Source organism: Neomonachus schauinslandi, chromosome 14 (assembly GCF_002201575.2).
Source record: "Neomonachus schauinslandi chromosome 14, ASM220157v2, whole genome shotgun sequence".
NCBI lineage: Eukaryota > Metazoa > Chordata > Mammalia > Carnivora > Phocidae > Neomonachus > Neomonachus schauinslandi.
Genome location: NC_058416.1, coordinates 75,560,917 through 75,586,579, shown reverse-complemented (window position 1 = coordinate 75,586,579; position 25,663 = coordinate 75,560,917). Strand labels below are relative to the sequence as shown.

Here is a 25,663-nt window from a genome sequence, read left to right as displayed (position 1 = left end):
CCAGAGGGGCCAGGGCTCGGGGAATTCGGGCCTTGGGGACATAACGGGGAAGGGGGGATCCCTGCCTGCCTCCCCCCCGGACCCCTGATGGTGCGCGGCAGGCCTTGGAGGGCAGCTTGCAGGAAGGGAGTTGGATTGGGTCTCCCAACTAAAACCAGTAGGTCGCCTCCTCGCTGGCTCCTAGGGAAACCCCTGAAGAAGGGAGGGTAGGGTCCCTCTGACTGGTGTCTAAGATGGCAGGCCCACTGTTAGCCCCGGTGGTGCCTTTGTGCGAATAGGGAAAATGGCGCCCCTTCCTCAAGATTCGGAAAATTGCCATAATAAATATACAAGTCTAGGATGCAAATGGTGTCTCCTTGGACGAGGTGCCCTTGTGCAGTGCACAGCCTGTACAACTGTGTCCAGCAGCCCTGTAAGATGTGGAGAGAAGGGGGAAGGTGGTAGTACAGGGTTTGGAGAGAGTGGGGATGGGGGTGCAATTCTGTGTTGGGAAGGAACGGGAGGAGGGGAAGGAGAACCTAGAGGAGGAGGGAGGAGCAGGGGGACTGGTAGTCCTTGGAGCCTCTATTAGAATGGTCTTCACCTGGATTGGCCAGTGGGGGACACTGTAGGCCCTGTGACTTCCTATGCCCCTTCTCTGCTCCTTTTCTAGGAGACCGGGGAGCTCATGGGGGGGGTGGGGAGGAGATGTCTGACCCCCGGGGGGCTGCTCTGACCCCACCCTGACTCTAGACCGTCACATTTCCTCCTGTATCCCACCCTGGCCTGAGCTCCTCTCCTGGGAAAGCCAGAAAGAACCATTCCTGTTTTAAGGTGGTTTCTCTCTCCCTGCCTCTGCCAGCTTGGAGGGAGAACGGGGTGGCCGTCCGCGGCTGCCCTGGGCCCTCCCCGTGTCCTAGGGCAGCCGATGGTGGGGGGGGTGCCTGGGGGAGCCAGGTCGCCCTGCTACTCCCCATCAGGTGGCCGCACGGCAGCAGCCAGCCTGGCTTCCCTGTGGGCCTCCACGGGCACCCGGGCGCGGGGCGAGGCCGGGTGCCCCCGGGCACCGCCCACCCTGCTCCGCGGCCTGCCTCCCCGCCCGGCACCCTGTCCGTCTGTCCGTGCGGCCGCCGCGCAGGCCTTATCTGTAGACGGGCAGGCGGATGTGGGCGTGCTGGTGGTCGAGCAGCCGGGGCACGGCCACTGTCTCATAGCCCTTGCCCAGCATCTGCTCCTTGATGCAGGGCGGCCGGATGTCATTGATGAGATACTCCAGCGACTGCAGGCTGCTGCTCAGCACTGCCGTGTTGCACACGCTCTTGCTGGGCAGGCCCGAGAGGGCCTCCACGGGGGGCCCCACCAGCTCCCGGGCCGCCCCCGGCCCCAGCTCGGTGATTGCCGCCGCCGCCGGGTTGTAGCAGTCGCTGGTGGGGGTCACCAGCACGCTGTTCCAGGGGGCGGCGAAGTACTGGCCCACGGTGAAGCCGGTGGGCAGCCCCATGCCGCAGTTGAGGGGCGACCCGCCGGCCCGCTCATACACCCGCCCCCCGCACGCCTCGGGGGACTTGCTGGCCACCGTGCCGCCACTGTAGGCCCGCAGCGGCTGGGGTGGCGGTGGGGGCGGCTTCTGCGGCCACAGCAGGTAATCCAGGCCCCCGTCCGCGTACCCTGCAGGCTTGGTGGCTCCAGCCAACGTCAAGGCCGCCGTGCTCCCCTGGCCCAGCTCGGCACCCTTCCTGCAGTCGGGCAGGCCGGCAGCGGCCGAGTAGGCCATGCCGGGGAAGCCGGGCACGGGGCCGTGCTTGGCCGGGCTGGGGCGGGGACCGGCTACGGCCTGGCAGGCGGCGGGCGCGGCGCCCGGAGCCTGGCACTGCTGGTTGAGCTGGTAGAGGATGCTGTGGATGGAGGGCAGGTTGGAAGGCGGCAGGGGCAGGCCGCGGCCGGGCAGGGGGATGACGGAGGCGGCGGTGGCGGCGGCCGCGGGCAGGCCGGGCGGCGGGGCGGGCACCTCGGGGGGCTTGGGGTAGGCCAGGGGCCCCAGAGTGCTGGGCGCCGGGTAGGGCGCGATGCCCACCTGCACGGCGGCCGGCGACAGCTTGGTCCGCTTGCCCTCGGCGCTCTTGAGCACGCTTTTGGCGGGCCCGGCGGCTGCGGCGGGGCCCGAGGAGGAGACGGCGGCCTTGACGATGGCCAGCAGGCCCTGGTAGCCGGCGGCGTGCTGCGGGTATGGGCTGTAGCGCTGGCCGCTCATGTCATAGCCGTTGACGGTGCGGCCGAGGTGCTTGTGCTGCGGCACCCGGATGTTGGTGGGGAAGATCTTGATGGACAGCGGGCTGTTGGCCACCTTCTCGGCGTAGGCGTCCAGCTCGGCCGGGCTCGGGTAGCGGGACGAATGCATGGAGCTGGCCGCCGTCTCGCCTGCGGGGACAGGTCGGAGAGGAAGGCACAGGTGAGAGCCGCCCCCGTGACCCGGGAGGCCGCAGCCCCGCCGCCGCCCGCTGCAGGGGGGCGGGGCTCACTCTGCCCCTCCCTCCGTCGGTTCCCCACCCATCCCCTGGCTCCTCCACTTTGTTCCTTCTACGCTCCGAAGCTCCAGATCTGGTGTCAAGTAGGGGAAGGAAGCCACACGTTTTGTAAGCTGAACTTTCACGGACGGAGCGCGCTCCTGTAACACCCGGGTGCCCGAGCGAAGGGACGCTGCCTGTCCCCCGGAGCCCCCTGCGTCCCCGCCCGAGGGCACAGCTGTCCTGACGTCTGACGGCAGTGTCTGTACAGGGAGGATGGAATCCTGCCATGCGACCCCGCCGGCATCGGCCTCTGCCACTTAGGGTGGCTTGTGGGATCCCCCCGGGGGCGGGGGGGCGTGGTTCGTGCTTTCTCACTGCTCCGTGGTCCTCGTGTGGGACGCGACATCACAATGTACTCATCCTTGCTACTGCTGATGGCGTTGGGGCTGATACACTTAGCACCACACGTCCTCATACCCACGTTATCCAGGGACTTCTGTTGGGACTATGCCTAGCAGGGGGATTCGGGGCAGGTGAAGATGCAGCTCTAGGAGAAAATGCCCGCAGTTTGCCAAAGAGAATGTGCCAGGCTCTCCCCCCTACCCCCGCAGAGCACAGGAGTTCTGGGGGCTCCACATGCTCAGTGATGCTTGGTGTCACCTGCCTTAACACCGCACTGCTGGGAGGCCATTCCTCCTATTTCTTCATCATCCTCTCTGTGCCTCCCTTTCCTCACCTGTAAAATGGGGCGATGAGGGCCTGCCGAACTCTGTGGGACGGTTAAGCGTGCTGCTCCGTGAATGGAGCCCAAGGCCTGGAGCGGGGACATGGTGCAGGCAGGAGCTGCTCTGTTGGCTTCCACCGGCTGCTCCCACGCCCGTGCTCGGGCCCCGGCTGCCCAGCCCCTCCCCGAGTCTGCCTGTCACCACTGCCTTTTCTGCATGCTGTCAGCATGGGGCTGAACGGTGCACTTTGTGTGACAGGCTGACTGTCCCACTCTTGGTGGCACAACTGGCCCCTTCCATGGGGGAGGCGGGTTGCTGTGGGAGGACCCCCGTCTCCCATCCCAGGCCCCTCCCTGGGCCTGAGACATTCTCGGTGCTGCCCAGGACTGTCCCTGGGTGGGGAAGGGAGCAGGGGCCTCCATCAGCTAGCTGGGAAGACTCTGGGCTTTAGAACCAGCTGGCTGGGTAGAATCCTGTCTGCTTGTGGGGCTTTGTGGCTGTGGGCAAATGGCTTGCCTGGCTGAGCCTCAGTTTCCCCACCTGTGGAATGGGGATCATGATTGTACCAGTCCTGCAGGGTGGCTTGGAGGAATGACTGTGCCAAGGGGCTGAGCAGAGGGTGTGAGGCGTGCAGTCGGTGCTGGGAGGGGGTGACCTCTCTGGGTCCGGGAGGGGGCGAGGGGACCCCTCAAGGTCTCCACGGCACACTGCCTTCCTCCTGCCCCATGAGCACCCCTGGGGCCCACCAGTGACTCTTGGGGGGTACTTGAGAATGAGGCTTCCTCACTCTGAGCCTCGGTTTCCTCATCTGTAAAATGGGGGTGATGTTGCCGGGGACACTGCCTCCCAGGGTGGCTGTGAGTTGTAATGAGTTGTGTGTGGTGGGGTGGCGTTAGCAGAAGCAGGTGCTCTCTACGCGGGAGTGGTAATACCCTCCGCATCTGCCTGGGATAAGGGCCTTCCTGGGGAGGAAGGGGCAGGGGCTCGGGCTGCCCTTCCTCCTGACCAGCGCAGGTGGGCCTGGCATGGTGGCTGGGGTGGAGTGCTGACCCCACCACCTTCCCCAGGCCTCCTCCCCATCCGTTGGAAGGCTTCACCCCACATCCCATCCTTCCCGAGGCTCACCCCCAATCCCCTTGTTGGGCTCACAGCCAATCTGAGCAAGGTTATGTGCTGTGATAGGGAGGCAAGGCATTTTGGGATGCAGGGGGGCCTCACTCAGGCAGGCTTTGGAAAGTGAGACAGCTTTATAGAAGAAAGAGCATCCCAGTTAAGGCAATGATCTTGAAAGGGGTGAGGAGGGAGCAGAGAAACAGATTTCAGGCAGAAGAAACAGCACAGGCAAAGGTCCAGAGGTGAGGAAGCCTGTCCCGAGTGGGAAGTGTAAGTAATTCAGAATGAGAGCAGAAGCCCAGGGCAGACAATCGTGTGTGAGAGGCGGCCTGGGAGGGCATTGGGCTGGTACAGAGGGGCCTCTTCACTGTAGGGCAGTGGTTCTCCGCCCCCCCCCCAACCCCAGGGCACATTGACCAGTCTGGTGATGCATTTGGCACTCACACTTGAGTTGGGGAAGCGTCCACCCCAGCGACTGGTGTCCAGTGGGTAGTGGCCAGGGATGCCCCGGGACATCCTACAGTGCACAGGACTGCCTCCTCCACAAGAGTGTTGGAGAAGCCCTGTCCCAGGTGTTACGCAGGGGAGGGGGAGGGGCAGGCATGTGTGTTAGAAAGGTCATCTCGCTCTGCCCTGAGGTGCAGGAATGTGGTCTGACCTGGGCAGGGCAGCAGGGAGGGAAGAGGTAGGCAGCCCTCAGCATCCCAAGGAGACTGGGCCAGTGCCCCTCCATCCGGGCTGGGCAGGTGGAGCTGACCCCTGTCAGGCCACAGGCCTCCATCCTGACCCTGCCTGGGGCAGCCCCCCCCAAGTGGCCTAAAATAAACTCGGTGTGGAGAATGGAAATGTCACTTTGGCCAACGGGGGAATCTTTCTCCGAGATTGGATTTAAACTACATTATACAAGCAATTTCATGGGCACTTAGCGCCGCTCGGAGAGTCCCGCAAAAAAGGGACCAGCTCTTCATTTACCAGCCATAAATCAGCAGTTGCTATAATGAGCACAAAAATGTCACTTTTATGCAATTTTACAGATGAACAAAACTGGTGAAATTAACTGTGGTAACCTACTATAGTCAGCAAAAGCAGCTGCCGGGGAAAAAAATTACATCTGTGTGTATTTTTGTTCCTCTTAAACCCTCTTCCCAAGCAGGTTTCTGCCATTGTCGTGTGAAAACTCATTTGTCCTCACCATTATACTTTCGTTTGGAGTTTATCTTGAGTATCCAATGAGCCACCAACTGTGAAAATGATTAAATCTACAAAATCTATCTAATGGATGGAATAAATTAGGTGTTTAAAACCTTTAAGAAGAAGGAGGAGGAGGGGGCGGATAAAAAGAGTCCTGCCTGTTACTGGTTCCCATTCACTGAGAGGAGGAGCCCGTCTGGGCCCCGGCCGGTCAGCAGCGCTCCATGAGGCTGGGTTGGGGCCTCCAGCATTTGTGGGAGCAGATGGGGGCCGCCCTTTGGCTGCGCTGAGTACGGGCTAGGCTCTGCGCCCACAGCTTTTCTCGACGTCTCTTGTTTGGAGCACCTGACCCCTCTGAGAGCTGGGAGGGGTCCCCGTTTTACAGAGGAGGAAGGAGACGAGTTGTGGCATTTGGCAGGCAGCCTCCAGGATCTACCATGCTCCCTGTGCAATCCTCCTCACCTCACCTGGTACTCACCCCTGGGTACAGTCTCCTCCCAGGCCAGGCGACCCGTGGGACCTCTGAGGTCCCAGGGAGGAGACACAGTGTGACTGTCATGGACGCACTGGGCTTCCTCCTCACCCACTCGAATCACTTGCTCTGGGAGCAGCCCACAGCTACGTGAGGTGGCCTTCTGGAAGCAGGTCCTCCAGCCCTGGTCAGGCCTTTGGATGAGTGCAGCCCCAGCCAATACCCTGACTGCAGCCTCAGGGGAGACACAGAGCAGAGCTACCCAGCGAAGCCGCCCCTGAATCCCTGACTCACAGGAACCATGAGAGAGAATACAGGTCTATCGATGTCTTAAGCCACTAAGTTCTGAAGCAACCAGTTAACACAGCAGTAGATAACTAGCACCAGGCCCCCGTTGGCAGATGAGGAAGGGAGCTCCCAGCCTCGGAGGCCACACAACTGGGAGAGGCGCAGAGCTGAGCTGCAGACCCGGTCTGCCTTCCTTCCAAGTCCCCTCCGCCGCACCTGCATCCCAAGGAGGGGCCTTTAAGTCAGCCTGGGGGCCCAGAGAGGCGGGAGGTGAGCCCCCAGAGGCCGTAGGCCAGGCAGCTGTCACCCCTGCCCTCGGTCCGCTCCTGGAGCCTGCTGGCTGGCAGCCCACAACAGACCTCACCTGGGCCTGTGCTGAGGGTTCTTTAGTGTTGTGACTGCGAGTGCCGGGGGGGAGGGAGGGGGGGTGTGGACCCGCCCCTGCACGTGACCAGAGTCCCTTGTCTCAAACCTGGCCTGGCTGCAGTGTCTCTGTGGCCCTGGGAGTCTACAGCTCCTACTCTACCCCTTGTTCCTGAGGGGCTTTTTCCTGAGCCATCCTAGGTGCCTCAGACCCAGCCTTTCCTGCTAAGGGATGGCAGCCATGGCTTGGGGGTCTCTGGCCACTTGGGCCAGGCTGGGCCCCCTACCCTGGAGCTTGGTGAGGGCTCTAGACTCTCCCCTGGATGGGGGGGGCAGCCACAAGTTCAGCCCAGCTACACAGCCCCATGTGGTCAGGGTAATGACACAGACGGGCCTCACAGAAGGAGCCAGCTGAGCCAGCCGTCCCCAGTGGTAAGGATGGGTGGCAGGGCTCACAGGGTTAACGTGTGGCAGGCGAGGGGGGGGGGCAGCCTGCTGGGGGACCCCAGGGCCTCTCTTCGATGCTACTCCCTCCCTGCCTTCCCTGATACCTCCAGCTGGACTAGGGGACCCCCCCGGAGGTCCCATCAGCACCTGGGCATGGCCACCACGGGCACCACAGCAGATCCTGGTGGCCCTGCGCTTGTCCTTCTGCCCCAGCAGACTCGGGGTCCCTGAGCTGGCCTGTTCACTGCTGTGTCCCCAAGTGTCTACAGGACACAGAGTAGGTCTCCGGGAATGTCTTACTGGATGACGAGGCTGTGTCCGGACGGACCCCTCCAGCCTGGGGGTCCCTGTTTGTGGCCAGTCACGACACGTGGGAGAACGAGTCCCAGGAGGAACTAAGCCAAGGAGACAGCCCTGTGGAGAGCTGCCTCTCCGAAGCCTCCCTCCAGCTTCCAGGCCCTTGCCTATGTGGGCCGTGTACAGGGCCTCGGAGAAGCAGCGACGGTGAGAGCAGAGTCTCTGCCCTCATGGAGCTGACAGTCTAGCAGGGCGACAATCCTATATACCACGTCAGACAGCCACAGGCCCCGGCAACAAGGACAAAGCGGGCGTGCTAGTTTTAAAACCTGTCCATGAATTCTTGGGCAACTCCTCCCACAAGTAGTGGAGGTCGCTCCTCCTGCGCTCGAACGGGAAGTAACTCAGCTACTCAGTTCTGCCGAGGGGAGCGTGGCAGGCGTGGTGCCAGGCGGCCGTCCTGGCTGGGCGGTTACAGGCAGTGTGGCTTCGCACGGAGACCGAGGTGGCTCTGTGTCGGTCTGTCAGGGTGTCCATCCCTGGCACCCAGCCACTGTGCTCTGGGAAGCCCAGGCCACATGGAGACCACGTGTGGGCGTTTGAGTGGACCGCCGGCATCCACCAACCTGATAGGAAGCAAGCCTTCGGAAGAGTCCAGCCCCCAGCCCGGGTCTTCCCAAGCCAGCAGAGGCCTTCCCGACCCCGCTCCCGGCAGCGTCACGGAGCTGACATGCCCTCCCCACTGTGCCCTGTCCGTGCTCCGAGCACACCAGATGGCTGTGGGAGGCCACTGAATCCGGGGGTAGTTTGTTATGCAAGCACAGTAAGCAAAACAGCAGGGCACGGGGGAGCAGTGAGAGACCCAGGGAGGGGTGCCTAGTGTGGACTCGGTGATCAGCGAAGGAGGTGTCTCTGATCACGTGGCCTTTGAGGGAAGGCTGCGAAGTGAGGGAGAGAGCCACGTGGCTCTCTGACGGAAGAGCGGTCTCCGCCGGGGGACAGCAAGTGCCAAGGCCAAGGGGACGGGGGAAGCAGAGTCTACAGGAGAGTGTCGTAGAAGGTGGGCGGGGTTGGGCACTGTGAGGACCTGGGCTCTTGCTCCGCATTGGAGGGCAGGGACCAGAGCAGAGACATGACCTTCCTTGAGTTTTGATGGGATCCCTCAGGCTACTGGGTGGAAAATAGGGCAGATAAAGGGGCCTCACGAAGAAGTCCTGGGAGCATCCTCATTGTCCCCACGAGACAGTACCCAGCAGGTCCTCAGCAGAAATGTGCTTTGCTGGGCCTTAAAACTCGGGTTCTAGAACGCTCTGACAAAGTGGGCAAAGGTGTGCAGTACAGGCCTGTGGAAAGGAGGTTACAGAGGGGCTGTACCCATGAGCCCTCGGTCTCTCTCCTTCCCTCTCGAAGGTGGGGTCAAGCCAAGACTTGAAAAGTCCCAGATGCCAGCATGTCCCTGCCTGGTGAGGGGGGTGTTTTATTCTCTGCGCTTTTCTGCAGTCGCCAGGGGCTGGCCAGGACCGTGTGTTGCGTTAGGGTGGGGGACAGGCCCGCAGCTCTCCTTCCTCCCAGGGCCCTGCCCTTGATGCCTGCGTCATGCAGCCTGCTTCAGAGCTGCCGCCTCTTCCCCTGGCCTTGAGCAGCCCAAGGCCCTCCCTGGCTCCCCGCCTGGGCCCCCGCCACTGTCAGGCTGCCTCTACTCCTGAGCGGAGCGCGGAGGGGGGTTGGCAGCCTTGTGAGAAGGCAGCATTGCGCGGGGGGGAGGGGGCGGCAAACGTGGGCTGAGTCACAGACGTCTGGGTTCAAATCCCGGCTCTGCCGCTCACGGTGTGGCTTCAGGCAGGCCACTACCCCTCTCTGGGCCTCAGTTTTCTCTTGGGCAAAATGGGGATGCTGCTGCTGGTCTTGGGAGAGTTTTTATGAGGGCCATCAAGGGGCCTATCCTCGGGGTGCCATGGTGGCTGGTGGTGATGAATTCACTAAAGCCCCCAGGTGCATCTCTGTAACACCCTCCACTGAGCCCCTGTTTGTGTGAAGCCTGAACCGCTCAGGTTGGCATTTGAGGCCTCGGCCATGTGACCCTGACCTCTCTCTGCAGCCCTCCTTCCCCACAGACCCCCTGGACACACCCACGGTGTCCCTGGGCCCCCTCTCACATGCCGACAGCCACCCTCGGTGGAGCGTTGCCCTGGGCCAGGCATGGTGCCAGATCCTCCCAGCCCTGCCCTCTGACGTCCCCTGGGTTTCAGAAGAGGAGGGGAGACATTCAGGGAACAGGGTCTCAAGTGCGGATTGCAAATGCTACTCCCTGCATGTCGTTGCTGAGTACTGGAGGACAGGGGTACTGGGAATGGGCCGGGCAGGGACTGCGGTGGGTGGGGAGGCTGTGCCCGGCCCAGAGGCGCGCACCCCCAAAACCGTGCTCGGAACAGCGCGCAGGGCAAACCATACACCTGCCGGGTGGGAGGTGGCCCAAGGAACCACTGGTTCAAGAGCTCTGGTGGCACAGAAAAGATTTGTGAGCCAGATTCTGAGCCCCCATCATCTGTCCCCCGGACCCCCGCTCTCGGTCACTGTGCACCACGGACGCCCTGGCTTGGGACAGGTCTCTCACCCTGACACGCTTCCCGTTGGTAACCAAATTCCCACTGGTCCTTTAGAGCCCAGCTGGAATGATGCCCCCTTGTGCTCACAACCCGTGGACACCCTCCTCATCTGGTCTGTGTCCATCGGTCCCCCACACCCCGGTGGGAAATCCCCCGTCTCTGTCCACCGCACCCCCCAGCTCCTGGTGGAGACTGGTGAGTCTGGGGTCGGGTGGAACCATCCATATAGAGCCTGGCGTACAGAAGGAGTTACGCACTGTGAGAACGGAGTAAGAAGCTGCTGCCTCTGATGCTCTGGGTCTCTGCGGGGACGGGCTCTGCACCCCCTCCCCCGTCCCGGGGCCCCCATGCTGTAACTGTCCCTTGTCTCCTGGGTGAAATGCTGAGGGCAAGCCCGGCTCTTTCTCACCACCCCTGACCCTTGAAAAAAAGTGTGGAACCACAGCAGGTGCTTGCAAGGTGCTGCGGAGTCCAGTGACGCCCCTGTTCCGAGGCCCCCGGGAGGCTGCGGGGTCAGCAGCCAGAGAGAACCGGGGCTCCCATGCGCAGGAACCACGGCACCCACCCTGCTAGCTGGGCCGCCCTGCCCCACGGCCCCCATTAGAGTCCTGTCGGGAGATTTAAAAGGCTGGCTGGAAGTGCGGATGAGCTGTTCCTGCCATTAGTTTAATGTTATGGGCCTTTTACAGGTGCTTTAAGAGACGTGGTTATTAATGAGTATATTAAGCCAATTAAAAGCAGCCCTTTGAGGGCGCCTGGGTGGCTCAGTTGGTTAAGCGACTGCCTTCGGCTCAGGTCATGATCCTGGAGTCCCGGGATCGAGTCCCGCGTCGGGCTCCCTGCTCGGCGGGGAGTCTGCTTCTCCCTCTGACCCTCCTCCCTCTCATGCTCTCTGTCTCTCATTGTCTCTCTCGCAAATAAATAAAATCTTAAAAAAAAAAAATTAAAAAAAAAAAAAGCAGCCCTTTGAGTGGGGTTTAATATTGCTACAGGGAGACAGGAGAGCGGGACTTGGTGGCCCCTGGCGGCCCCCGGCCAGGAGGGGAGAAGCTCGGGAGGACGGGTGGGGGCTCTGCAGGAGAGCAGGTGCAAAGCGAGGACTCCGGCTGGGGTGGGGCCGTGGCGGAGCGATGCGCAGCGTTACCGCTTTCGGGGGCTGACCTCGGGCAGGCCGCTTAACGGGACCCTCAGTTTCTCGTCTCTGAGGGGAGAAGGGGTGGGCAAATCACAGGTGGCCGAAGTCCGTGCGATACTCTGCCCTGTAAGGCCCGTGGTAGTCGCTCCCCGAGGGGCAGGTAGAGGAGGGCATGGTGGTGGATTCAGGGGTGGGGGTGGCGCGGTGGGGAGACACCAGCCCAGAATTCCTGCTCCAGGCTCCGGGGTTTTCCGTGGGCCCCCAGGCACCTCCCATGGCCACATGCCTGCCCTCCAGGTACTGTCCAGCTGATGGCAGGTTCCTGCCGGTCCACTGGACACACTCTTACAGAAGTTGTTCCCTTGGGGGACCTGGGATTTTTTTTTTTTGACTGTAAGATGGAGCGGACTGTGGCTTTCCCCTAGGAGGCGTGGGAGGACTAAAGGTGTGCCAGGCACACAGTAGGTGCTCAGCAAATGCCATTTCTTTCTCATGCGGTTGCACATTTTGCTCGTCCTTGCCTTCGGGCTCCGGAAGCCACCAAACTCGTTACCTTGCTGAAATGCGGGAGGGGTGTCCCAGGCAATTGAGGGCACAAGGGGTCCCTGAGCACAGGGCCTGGCCCAAGCCCACAGGGAGGAGCAGTCCGCATCTGAATTCCCCTTTGCTGCTGACACTCTGCCCTTGGAGGTGGCAGCCTCCTGAATGCTCAGTTAACGTGACACTAATTAGCTGGTGGCACCAGCAGAATCCCTAATGAGGCCGCCCAGGAAGTGGGGGAGGTGGGGAAGGCGGCTGGGCCAGGGCAGATGCAGCTGTCCTCTGGCCTGCACTGGCAGGACTGGGGGGGAGGGACGAGGGTGGCTGCCAAAAACCCTGACCTGCCCCCAGCCCGCTGACCGGGGTGTGAATCCAGGTGCCCCAGCCACCAGCAGGGTGCCTTCAGGGGGGTGACGCAGCTCCCTGGCCTCCACCTGCCCTAAGAGAACAGACTGGGGGTTCCGTGAGAGAATGCGTGTCAGAAATCTTGGTACCTGGGTGGGTGCTCAGAGAAGGCTGGCCGCCTGCCTTCTAGCTCTTTTTGGACCAGACTGGGCAGTGCAGGGTGGCGGTGATCACTGGGCACTGCAGGAAGGATGCTCTCATTCTCCAACCATGTGTGTGCACATGCATGCAGGCTCACACGTACACACGCTCAGATGTTTAGGGGCACATGTGTGGACTCACAGGTGCCCAGGTATTGAGGGGCTGTCCTGTACGCAGAGACAGGGAGGTGCTCACAGGCTCATGCGTGCATCCACACACGCCTTCCACACCCTGGAGTGCCCAAGGGGGCCCTGCAGGCTGGGCTGGGCAGACTTTAATCCCTCACCCAGCCTGACCTTCCTGCCCCTCACGTGTGTCTCAGTTTCCCTTACCTGCTCCCTGCCTGGCCTCTGAGAGCCTACTGCTCATGGTCTCCCTGTGCCCAGCTCGCTGACTGCTGCCTGCCTGGTGCCCTTTGGAACTGCTGCCTCATCTCCCCTCCTTGTGGCCACATACATACCCACTCTGTCTCCATCCACAACCACATGGGTTTGACTCATCTACCCTTCCCTCCCCATGCACCCGGCCCCCTCCCACCCCCTGCCCCTCCGCATTGCTCTCTTGCTCTCGCTCTCTGCAGTCACATCCCTGGCTGGCTGTTCTGGATACTGGTCCATCATTGGTGCTGCAGACACCCCCTCTCAATCTTTGGCTAGTCTTGACTTTTTTTTATGGTGCATTTTGCTGAGCGGCAGTTTTTAATTTTAATGTGTTCCAACTTGTTTCCTTTATTTGTGCTTTTTTCCCCTTTCCATTTGCAAATCCTTCCTGATGGATATTCCCCATCCTTTGCTTCAAAGAATGATACGGTTTTGCATCGCATGGTACCAGATTTTTAGTCTGTCTGAAAGTCCTCACTGTGTGTGGTGTGAGGTAGGGCTCCAATGTCATTCATTCCATGTGGATAACCGGGGTCCTAGCACTGTATGTCCGTCTCCAGGGATCTGCAGCTTCTGCTTTGTCCCAAACTGAGCTCACATGCACACTGGTCCGTGTCTAGATGTTCTGCTCCATGCCCTGGCTCCCTCTGTCCTCGTGCTGATCCCACCACCTCAGCCTTAAGCCAGAGCAGTACTAGTCTGGTCCCCTACACTTACATTCTTTGTCAGAAGCGCCTTGCCCATTCTTGGCCTTTTGTTCTTATCAACTTCAAAGTCAGCTTTTCAAGTTACACACACACATACACAAATGGTCAGGATGTAAGGATTGGATTGATTTTCCCCCTATTGAAATCTCTGTCCATGTGCAGGGCGTATATCTACGTTTATTTAGGTCTTTAAAAAATATCACTGAATACGCTTTTCTCCACAAATGTCATTTACCTCTTTCACCAATTTATTTTAGTTTCTTAACATAATAATACCGTAACGCGGATAAAATGGACAATTCCTAGAAAGACACAAACTACCTGTCTGACTTACGAAGAAACAAAATCCAAACAGACCTATAACCAACAAAGAGCTGGAATTAGTCATCAGAACACTCCCCCACAAGTCAACACCACAGTGAGATCCCACTTCCCAGCCAGGGGGATGGCTGGGATCAGAAAGCTGGGTGGTTAAGTTTCGGTGAAGACGTGGATGAGCTGGTGCCTCACCTGTGGCCGGCGGGCACACACAACAGCACAGCTGCTCCGGGGACTGTTCTGGGAGCTCCTCAAAGAGTCGGAGAATGGCCACGTGCCCAACCAACACAACTCTCGGGTTTACCCGCGAGACCAATGAAAACCTATGTCCCCGCAAAGACTTGTACACGAACATTCACAGCAGCATTACTCAGGATCGCTCCCAAAGGTGGAGCAACCCACACCCCCGTCCGTGGGCACATGGTAAAGAAAACATGTAGCCATGCAAGGGAAGATTACTCAGTGATGACGAGGAATGACGTATGGGCACGAGCTACTTGGGGGCTGAACCCCGAAAACATAGGAAATGAAAACAGCCAAACACAAAGGGCCGCACGTTGTAGGATTGCATTTATCCTAAATGTCCGAGACAGGCAAATGCAGAGACAGTGGGTGAGCAAGTTGAATATCAGGAGTCTGGAAGAAATGGGGACTGACTGTTCATGGGTGTGGCCTTTCTGTTTTGGCGATGAGACAATGTTCTGAAACTTAATGGTGGTGATCGTGGCACAACCCTGTGAATTCACACTACGAAGTATTCATCAGTACACTCTGAATGGATGGAGTGTGTGGTATGTGTTACCATACACGGAAAGCTGTTTCCAAAAAAAAAAAAAAAAAAATTGGTAACAGTATCTTTTTTTAAAATGTAATTTCTAGCTCTTTGTAGTTGGTATACAGTAGGAGCCAGCAAACCACCACATCTAGGCCAAGCCTGGCCTGCTGCCTGCTTTTGTAAATAAAGTTTTATTGGAATACAGCCATGCCGATTCATTTCCGCGCTACCACATGGCCGAGCTGAGTACGTTGCCATAGAGACTGTATGGCCTGCAGGGATGAAAATACCCGAAAAGTTACAGGAAATGTTTGCCAACTCCTGGTGCAGGGGAACACGGCGGTGTTTGTATGTCGGCCTATATCTGCACTCTTGCTGAATTCTTTTGGGGTTTCCATGCAGCTAGTTTCACTTCTTTCTAAGCCTTATAGCTTGTTGTTTCTGTCTCACTGAGCCGGCCACGACCTCTGTGCACGGTGGGAAGGCAGTGATTTGGATCTTTGTCTGGCTCTGATTTTAGCAACCCTCAGGTTGGTTTGTGGTGGGTTACTCGTGGATGCTCTGTCACAGAGGAAGTTTGCCTTCCTTCCTAGTGTAAGAGCTGATTTTTATTTGTTAAATCATAGAAAGGGGACTGATCCCATCTGGCCCTCTCCCAGCCCTTCATCTCTGAGCTTCTGTCCCCTCCTAGGCATGGTTCCTGTGGTGGGGGTGAACTGGACCTTCCTTCTGTCCCCAGGCTGCACTCAGCAACAGCTCCATAATTGAATCTGCTACTAGAGGTTTGTTTTTTAATTTTATTGGAATTTTAAATTGCTTTGTTTCTTCCGTATTTTATTAGTGTCAGTGGAAGCAGCTGCACCTGCAGGAATGCTCGTGGGGCTGCCGTTCCAGCCTTTTGGGGTCAAGGTTGGTGGGTGAGGGGTGGGAGCGGGGGAGAAGAGCCTCTCCCTGCTCCTCCGGGGTTAGCAAGCCCTTCCTCCCATGAAGATGAGGGAGTGGGCTGGAAACCTTTTGTCCCTTTGTTGAGTGCGGGGAGGGAGGCTCCCACTCTCTGGGGGGAGGTGGGGCAGGTGAAGTGTTTGGGTCTGCTACCAGGCCCTGGGGGTTCTCTCTTGTTCTTACCCTCCCATCACAGTGAACAGGCCCAGAGCCGGCCAGTCACTCCTTGTCCAAGACCACACATATGCCCCATTTGGGGCACAGCCAGGATTTGACCCCCCGGACCATCTCCGTCTCCAAGCCTTTGCCCTGGGGGCTCATGGGAAGGAAGGCAGGGTGGGCCTGCTACTCTCACCTGCAGAAGGGCAGTCTGACGCTCAGAGATGCTGTGCCGCTTACCCGAGGCCTGGCAGAGCAAGGGTGGCAGCTCATATCAGTCTCCTGGGGTAGCTGCCTCAGCTCTTCCCTTCCTGGATGGCAGATCCCTGAATGCCACCCCCAAACCCTCACAGTGCCTCTCTGGGGCTCTCTGCACAGCCTATACTTAAAGCAGTGCGGACTCCAAGTTTACGTATCAACACCACGATGAGAAAGTCAAATATTTATTAGCAGGGAAGGTCCTGAGCAGCTGAGAAAAACATGCTTTTGTCCCAGGTATCAGGAGGTCCTGTTTGGGACCCAGGGACTCTGGCCAGCTGGGAGTGGCCCAAGAAGTTAGGCCTGAGGTAGGGGAGGGGAAACGGACCCCCACTGCGTGCGTGCGTGCGCGCGCATACACAGACACACACACACACATTTTTTTCCTTTTTTTTCTCCCCGGGTAACTTTTTCTGGTCACCTGTTCCAGCTGCCCAGGCTCCTGGACACAGGGCCACCCCCACTCCTGGCTCCTCCACCTGCCTGACTTCAGGCCCCACAGAGGGACATTGCAGCCATTTCCGGTTTGCTGGCCAAGTTCTGGGCCTATGTGGTTGCCATGCCTTGTGTAGCCTTGTGTAGAGGCAGGATGCTCTGATGCCATTTTATAAGGAATGGAGGGAGGGCATCTCAGACTGGGCATCACATCTTCCCTCGACCAGGCTTTTGACATTATTGTCACAGGTGGTCAGAGCTGGATGGCTTCTTAGATCCACCTGACCCGACCCCTTGCTTTACAGAAGTGAGAACACTGGCCCTAAAAAGCTGACCAACTTGTCCAAGGACAGTACACATGGCCCAGTTGAGACCTTTCTCCTGGGGTGAGAAATGCAGCACAGCCTATGGTCTGGTCAGAAAGCTCAGGGAGAGCCCTTTCCGTCTCAGTTCTGCCCAAAGGCCACAGGCACAGGAGGGTCTGCCTAAGGCCTGACTGCCCCAGAGTCATGCCCAGGAGGAAAGGGCAGGAGCCTCCTCTGCCAAGTGTCCAGGCCTTGACTGGCAGCCGGGCACCCAATTCAATTTGCTTATCTCCCTTCCTGCCTCCCTCTTTCCTGTGCTCTTCAATTACAGGCAGAGTCACTGTCTTTTCCAATAAGTGCAAAGATGTCAAAGGGCCTGACTGAGCTGGAGAAGCAGGACGTCCTTGGTGGCCCTCCACACTGTCTTGTTCAAGCCTTGGAGCAGGAAGGAAGGCCATCGTGCCCAGCCCCTGCCTCTAGCCGGCGGCATAAGTTAAAACACACAGATCCTCTGAGCCAGTAAGTCCACCCTGGGAGAATTTTTTTTTGCACAAATACACATAGATGTACAAAGATTCATTACAGCCCTGTTCCGAATAGCAAGAGACTAGAAACAACCTAAATGTCCAACAGAGGGATGGTTTAAAATGTTATTCTTTATCCATGTAATGGAATACAATGCAGCTGTTAGAAAGAATGCCCTCATTCTTTTTATCAGATGGTGCGTAATTGTTGGGAAATATTGGTAATGAAAAAAGGCAAGGAACGAAGAAGGTGGGGGGGATGTGAATGTTTATACAAAAGGTATTTATTGTTCCTCCTACATGTGTATTTTTCAGAAGGGTATTTAAGAAGCTGCCAACATTGGTTTCCTCTGAGAGTTTTCATTTTAAATTCTCATGCTTTCTGAATTGGGTGCCATGGACAATCTATTCAGTGAAGTACTTAATTTAATAAAAGAATATGTTCTCCCTGAAGGTCATATAAAGGAATGAAGGGAACTGTGCATGAAAAACATATTCCTTGAAACCAAAGCCCCCCCCCCCACACACACACCAAATTATCTGTCAGTCCTGTTTTTGATAAGGCAAATATTTCTCTATACCCCTATCTCTGAAAGAACACCAGCAGAAGAACCTCAATTTTGATGAATGTTGATATAATACCTTCTCTTTCTGCAAATACCCCAGAAGCAACATGGAACAAAAACACAAGTTTCATTTTTTTTGGCAAAACTAGGAGACCGCTAAATCCCTAAACAACAGCAGGTAGACAGACTGCCCAAAGCAACAGAGATCAAATGGGGCTGAGGGAGGAAGCAGAAAGAGTGCCATAGCTGTGCATTTCGGAAAAAACCAGCAGCATACACTTCCCAACTGTGATGGATACACCCTGTACCAATCTAAAGCCCCTTCTTTGCTTCAATGAAACCAGGGATGCATCAGCTAGTTATAGACCTTCCCTGGGCCCACTTGGTTCTGAAAATCAAAGAAGGTAGGGCTAAAAAGAAATCCCATGAATAAGCCATACTTGTAGGAACTGGTTTGTCTCTGAGGCAACTGGAGGGAAATAGCCGGGCTGAGAAAAACTCATCTCCTCCAGAGGCAAGTAATAAAACTGAACCAGCATGGTATTTAATCGAAAGGAAAATGAGAAAGGCAAAGCCTAAGTAACGGCTGGGAAAAAAAAAATTAAGAAACCCCACTTCCCATCAGAAAAATGTAGCCACAGACGAGATGAAGATTATAGCCAAATATTTCATTGTGAGGGAAAAAACTTTGTAAACAATTGTTTCTATAAAACAAAAACACAGAGCAGATATACAAGAGTAGAAGAAAAAAACTTATAAAAGCAAAACAGGAAAATGGAATGTACAAGGAAAACAAAAAGTGCAAAAAAAAAAAAAAAGTGAGCAAAGTGAAAAGGAAGACAGGTAAAAGACAGACAATCTTTGCTTAACTACAGTCTCCAAAGAAGGAAACTGAAATTATACAAGCCTCGGATCTGCCTGTCAAAAGGGCATGGTACTGTGTTCTGGAAAAAAGAGACTCTGAACGGTCAACCCCAAGACACATGCTAGTAAAAGTAGTAACAGGAAAGACATGGAAAGATCAAAGTGAAATCTAAAGACGGAAAAATCAGGCTTCAACTTCTCCATGGCAACATTCAACATTAGAGAACAGAATATGGTCTACAAAGATCCTCAAGGAAACAAAGTGACCCAGGGATAATTTTTCACTCATTCAAGCAGAAAGTCGACAAGATATACCTTTCTGAACTTGGGGGAACTGCTGGAATGCTGGTCACTTGAGGCCTTAAGCCAGACACCCATGGACTAACTGGATGATGGAAAACTAAGGTGCAAGGATTGGTGGTGAGCACTGACCCTATTTCTCTGGGAGACAGACTGCAATAACTGTGGGACTGTGGTGATGTAACCAACATTACAAGTCCTGGGAACAGAGTAATGGTATCACTAATAACAGAAGGTTGGGAAGGGGAAAGAGAGGAATGGAAGTAGAAGTACATAGATATCCTCATATTTAATAGTTGGGATCAAAAGATATATTTTTTTAAGATTATTATTTTTTTTTTAGTAGTCTCTACACCCAACATGGGGCTCGAACTCACAACCCTGAGATCAAGAGTTGTATGCTCTACCGACTGAGCTAGCCAGATGCTCCAAAAGACATTTAAAACTGATGTCAGGTGGGGACACCTGGGTGGCACAGGCTTTGTTAAGTGTCCGACTCTTGATTTCAGCTCAGGTTGTGATCTTAGGGTCGTGAGACAGAGCTCCGCATCAAGCTCTGCGTTGAGCCCTGCGTTGGGCTCAGTGTGGAGTCTCCTTGAGATTCTTTCTTCCTCTCCCTCTGCCCCTCCCGCTTTGCTCACTCTCTAAAATAAATCAATCTTAAAAAAGAAACCGATGTCAGGTAATGAAAGCTTAATTCGAAGAGGTGAACTCTAAGAAAATGTAGGGAGCAAAAGGAAATACATTGATTTCATCATTTTGTTCATTTTAGGGACAGTAATAGATACTGTTCCAAAGAAATAGAGATCAGGGTATTATTTAAAGTTACAGCACTGGAACAAAAACAACCTTCTTTATGATTAGTGGGTACACAGTGCAGCACAGATCACATAGAGATAGACTTCTTAAGATTTTATTTATTTGAGAGAGTGAGCAAGAGAAGCAGACTCCCCAGTGAGCAGGGAGCCCGACACAGGGCTCAATCTCTGGACCCCGGGATCATGACCTCAGCTGAAGGCAGATGCTTAACCAACTGAGCCACCCAGGTGCCCTGAGAGAGACTTTTCAAAGCAATTAAAATAAAGCACAAAATAGACACCTGTCATATCAATAAATGTAAATGGGCTAAAACATTCAAAAAATTTTAAAAAGCCATTCAGATTTTCTCACAAAGCTTAATCCAGCTCTACGGTATATGAGTCACATCTAAACCAAGTAATTTAGAAAGGTTGAAATGAAAGAATTGGTAAAGTTTCAAGGAAAATGTGAATCAAAAAAGCAGAGGTTACCATCATATTAAGTATGGCCAAGAAAGACGCAATTCACTATAAAGATTTAAAGTATTACTATCTCTGTGTTAAATGACATTGCATCACCATGCATAAGGCCACAGCTGTAGATGCTGCAAGAAGAGATAGACTGGGAACAGGTGAGTAGTAGGTGTCTAATTCATTTCTCCATCCATGACAGGTAAGCAAGGATATGGAAGACATAACTAACATAATTAATGGGGGAGATATAATTTGTATACACCAAACTTTGAATCCCCAAAATAGCCACACTTCTTTAAAAGTCACAAAACTCACAAAAACTGATTACACCACAAAGAAAAATTTTAGTCCAAAAAAGAAATCATGGACAACATTCTCTGATCATAATGCATTGTAACTAGAGATAATGAATTACAAAAGCACCTACTACCTGAGTGGATAGGTGGAATTCAAATGAGCCTTAGGTCAAAGAAGAAATCAAAATTAAATTATAAGAGATTTTAAAAGAATGATAAAAATACCTTCTATTGGAACCTATAGGACACAACTAAAGCAGTGCTCGGAGAATTCATACCTTTAATATTTTTTTCTTTTCTTGTTTATCAGTATAAAGAATTAAGCCACTAACTCAGGGCGCCTGGGTGGCTCAGTTGGTTGGGCGACTGCCTTCGGCTCAGGTCATGATCCTGGAGTCCCGGGATCGAGTCCCGCATCGGGCTCCCTGCTCAGCGGGGAGTCTGCTTCTCCCTCTGACCCTCCCCCCTCTCATGCTCTATCTCATTCTCTCTCTCAAATAAATAAATAAAATCTTAGGGAAAAAAAAAATTAAGCCACTAACTCAAATTTTTTAAGAAACAAGGAAAGTACAAAAAAGATTTAAATACTAATAAAAGCATAAATTAATAAATTAGAAGGCAGAAAAGGGTAATTACTAATAGATTTCAAAGATGGATCTTTGGGAAGGGGAGGTTGGTAACCTCTTAGCTAACTAACCTAATCAAGAAAAATGGGGAATGGGTTTGGGGAGGGAAGCACAAAATGTACAAGAAATAAGGATGAAATAATCATTTAAAAATGGTAAATTAGGGGCGCCTGGGTGGCTCAGTTGGTTGAGCGACTGCCTTCGGCTCAGGTCATGATCCTGGAGTCCCGGGATCGAGTCCCACATCGGGCTCCCTGCTCGGCAGGGAGTCTGCTTCTCCCTCTGACCCTCCCCACTCTCATGTGCTCTCTCTCATTCTCTCTCTCTCAAATAAATAAATAAAATCTTTAAAAATAAATAAATAAAAATGGTAAATTAATTTGTTCAACCTCATGCAAGTAAATTTGACAGCTGGATAAAATGAATACTTTTCTAGACAGACATAATTTACCAAACTCATTCAAGGAGCAGTAGAACAATTATAACAGATCAATTATTATGGAAGAATCAAAGAGCTCCCACCCCAAAGAAAGGCACGGGCCCAGACTGTTTCATGGAGGATCAACTAATCTTTAAAGAACAGATAATCCATTTCTACTTAAACTATCACAAAGCATAGAGAAAGGAGGGAAGCCTCCATTTTCTTTATGAGGCAAGCATAACACTGATCATGAAACCCAACAAAAATTGTTCCAAAAAACTGAAAACTAATCTCACAGATGAAACTGCGGCAAAACCCCTAAGTAGCCAAGCCAATCCAGCACTGTATTGAAATATTCACCATGACCAACTGGGATTCAACCAGGAATGCAAGGATAGTTTGATGTAAAGGGATCTTCTATCATTCCTATTACATGATTAAAGGAAAAAAACATTGTCTTCATAGACACTGAAAAGGCTTTTGGTAAGCTTCAACTTCCATTCTTAATTTTTAAAAATTCTTAATAAAACAGGAATACTCAGACACTTATTTAACCTGATAAAACATCTGCCCCTGAAACCAGCATTTTGCATGATGGGGACATCCTAAAAGCTTCTCATTAAAGTCAGGAATGAAGCAAGAGTGTCCATTATTACCATTATTTTTCATTGTTCCAAGGATCGCAGCCAACACTATTAAGTAAGACAAAGAAATTAAGGTATAAAACTTCCAAAGTAGGAGGTAAGGTTATCGTTTGCACATGATAAAATAGAGTAACTGGAAAATCTAAGAAACCAAATGGAAAAACCATTACAAACAAAAGAATTCAGTAAGGGGGCAGGAGTTAATAGCCTTTATATAAATAACCTCCATTTCAGGAAGAAAAGACTAGCCAAAAAAAAGGGGGTAACTACCCAGAATTAAACTTTTAAAATATGCAAGATCTAGATGAAGCAAATATTAAAACATTCCCAGAGACACACAAAAGTCTGAACAAACTGATGGTCCTAGAGGGCATCAACATAAAAAAATTTCTTCCTGAATTATAAATTTCATGCGAGCCCAGAAAAAAACAACAGGATTTTTGTTCTTACCCAGATGAGTTGATTCTATAGCTCAGGCAGAAAAATAGCCAATTTCCACTTCTAGAAATTTAGGGTGGGGGGCCTAACAAGGAACAACAAGCACCACCAAATATTAAAAGGTGTTATGTGCATGATACAATGCAAAGGAACCTTGAAAACATGCTAAGTGAAAGAAGCCAGTTGCAAAAGACCACATGCTACAGGGTTCCCTTCTTAGGAAAGTCCAGAATAGGGTAAGGGGTTTCTTCTTGAGGTGATAAGAATGTTCTAAAAATGACTAGGGTGACGGATACAAAATTCTGTAAATATACTAAAAACCCTTAATTGTACACGTCACATGGGTGGGTTTTATGGTATATGAATTCTATTTCAATAAAGTTGTTAAAATTTTGAATGTATTATAACTCTAACAATTAAAACAGCATTGCTCTAATGACTTGCTATGCTTGGATCCATACCTTACACTTTATACCATGTATTTAAAAAATTAAACCATAAAAAAACTAGAAGCCTGGGGAACTTTAAAAAAAAAAAAAAAAAATCTCAGCATGAGGAAGGACATTCTAAGTATGACACAAAATCCAAAGGCCCTAAAAGGAAATACAGATTTCACTTCACAAAGACATGGCAGAATCAAAGACAAATGATAAATTGGGGAAACCATATGCAATTCAGATGACAGAGGTCTAATTCCGCAATATACAAAGAGCTCCTATAATTCAGTAAGGACAAAAAACCACCCAATTGAAAAAACGGACCAAGGAGATGAATAAGTTCAAAGATAAAACAAATGGCCCCAACATGAAAAGATAGTCATCCTCATTCATGTAAAACTTAAAACCACACTGTGATCCTACTTTCACTGATGAGGTGACCCAGCCTAGAAGTCTGATACCATGCTGTGATGGTGAGGGCGTGGGCAAACAGGCTGTCTCACCCAGAGTCATCTCAAGATGTTCCTCAGACTACATCTATCAAAAGTACAAAGGCAGAGAACTTTGACCCAGTATTTCCCTTTCTAGAAGTTTATCTTGTAGATTTATTCACACCTCTCTCTCAAAATCTAAAAAAAAAAAATTATAAACACCTATTAAGAAAGGAGAAAGAGCAACAGTGTAAAAGCACAATGATGAAGGGCAACCAATCTCGTGCTATAGGACAGCACCAACAGGGAGCTAGCTGTCCCCCTACCCTTTTTCTTACAGAGAGAGCAAGCGCACGCACATGAGCCAGGGGGTGAGAGTGGGGGGGGATGACTCTTAAGCAGACTCCACCATGCCCAGCGTGGAGCCAACATGGAGCTCGATCTCACAATCCTGAGATCATAACCCGGAGATCATGACCTGAGCTGAAATCAAGAGTCGGACGCTTAACTGGCTGAGCCACCCAGGTGTGCCCCGATAGCTGTCCCCTTTGAAGAGACAATAATAGTTCATTTCTAACTGAGAGCTGCAGTTTAAGAACCCAGGCCTATGTTACCAGATCCTCTGATTTTTTTTTTTTCAAGAGACATTATAAATCCAGATTATTATGCAAATCTCCCTGTTTTTCAAATGTTTCCAAATACTTCAAATTACAAAAAAGACTCTATTGTGGCTAAAAAAAAAATCAGATCAGAGGGTTTGGTATTCCTGTCCTAGATGGTCAAGGAAGACAGACCCCTGGAGATCACCAAGTCCAGCTCCCTAATTTGACACACTGAAAAAGCAAGGCCCAGAGAGGGGAAAGACATGCCCAAGATCACACAGCAAATCAGGCCCCAAGCTGGGATATCACTGAGGACTATGTGCTTCCACATTGTCCTCTTTGCCAACAGTGCCAGAAAATCATGGTAGGTGAGACAGACATGGTGCATCGTGGGGTCCCAGGCAGGGGGCTGGGGTTGGGGTCAGAGGGGACTCCTGGGAAGGAGGTCACACTCCATGGGAGTCAGCCAAAGGGGGTGGGTGCCACTGTGGGGGAGGGGGTACAGCACAGGCAAAGGCCTAGACCATGGAGAGCTCTGGGCAGGATTGTGGTGGGTGGATGTTCTGGGGTTCCGGTGGCATTCCCTGCTGGGATCTGCCCCACAAAGGCCTGAGGAGAGAAAAGCTGGGTGTGGACTCAGTGGGCAGAGGCAGGGGACAGGGGCGGGGGCTGGAGAGGCATGGGCAGGGGGAGGGCGTGCACTCACACTTTCGGAGCTCCAGGCTCTTGCTCGGGCAGGCCAGGTGTTGGCCCGGTGGGTTCTGGGTCCTCTGGAGACAGGCCAGCATGGCGGAGCTGGGGTCCCGCGGTGGGGCACACCGAGCAGCAGGGTCCCTGTGAGGAGGGAGATGAGGTGCTTGTCACTCAGGCTGCTCCGTGCCCGCCTCCCACTTCCCCTGGCTACTTCCAGCAGCCTCCCCACTACCCAGCAGATCACTGGAGACTCTCAAAGCAGATACACCCCTTCTCCCTTATCTGACAGATGAGGACGCTGAGGCCTAGAGGCACCAAAGGAAAGAAAGGAAAAGAATCCAGATCTCGAGTGGTGGATTTCCACCTTGTCGGGGCCAGAACTGACCGGTCCCACATGCCCTGGCCCTGCTCACTGTGTGGGTCACCTCCTCCAAGAGGCTGCCCCGACGCCCCCAGGCCTGGTTAGATCCTCACCCCCTCCCTCTTTCCTCAGCAGGTTGCCCTTCCAGCCAGGCGTGGCCTGTGGCTCTCCTGTCACCACCTGTGAGTGGGTCTGTCCCTGCTCTTCAGTTTTGAGCTCATGGAGAGCAAAGACGCCATGTGGTCACCTTTGGAAGCTACATGGGGTGGGGGTGGGGCACCCACGAACTGCCAGTAGGCGTATGGGTGTTCCAGTGTACTGAAGTGTTGTTCTGGAGCATTCTCACAGCACCCCTACAGGGAGATATCCAGGACGGCATCCCTGGGAGAATGCGGTCTCCAACCCTGAGCAGTGCTGAGCCTGAGCCCTGAGCCCAGGTCCCAAGGGCCACCAGGGTTCCCAGAACGCAGAGTCCCTATGGGGCAAGGTGAACATGGGGCAAGGTGAACACAGGCCAGCTGGGGCTTGCCCTGGAGGCCATGAAGAGAGGGCAGGGATTTCTCTGCAGGGCCCCTCCCTTCCTCTCTTCCAGGTAAGGAGCCAGAACCAGCAGCCAGACAGCCCTGATGTCCACCCAGCCCGACCCGAACCCACCCCCACAAGTGTCCTGAGCAGCCAAGCTGGGCCAGCTCAATCCTCCT

At 53.6% G+C, this 25,663-nt stretch overlaps 1 protein-coding gene across 1 annotated transcript; it reads right to left on the bottom strand.

The window, feature by feature from the left end:
* Positions 1-1,069: 1,069 nt before the first annotated feature.
* FAM222A (family with sequence similarity 222 member A) lies at positions 1,070-24,696 on the bottom strand. Its single transcript, XM_021703543.2, has 2 exons — positions 24,615-24,696; positions 1,070-2,397 (listed from the first exon to the last, which is right to left on the bottom strand). The coding sequence occupies exons 1-2, from the start codon at positions 24,694-24,696 to the stop codon at positions 1,121-1,123; spliced, it is 1,359 nt and encodes a 452-aa protein (XP_021559218.2). The 3' UTR covers positions 1,070-1,120.
* Between the last annotated feature and the right edge of the window lie 967 nt (positions 24,697-25,663).

What these genes read in the sequence shown, in the direction of transcription:
- FAM222A (XM_021703543.2), bottom strand. Translation starts at nt 24,696, where the DNA reads ATGCTGGCCTGTCTCCAGAGGACCCAGAACCCACCGGGCCAACACCTG. An exon ending in GAGCCTGGAGCTCCGAAAGT is followed by an intron (nt 2,398 to 24,614) that starts GTGAGTGCACGC and finishes CTGTCCCCGCAG; the next exon opens with GCGAGACGGCGGCCAGCTCC.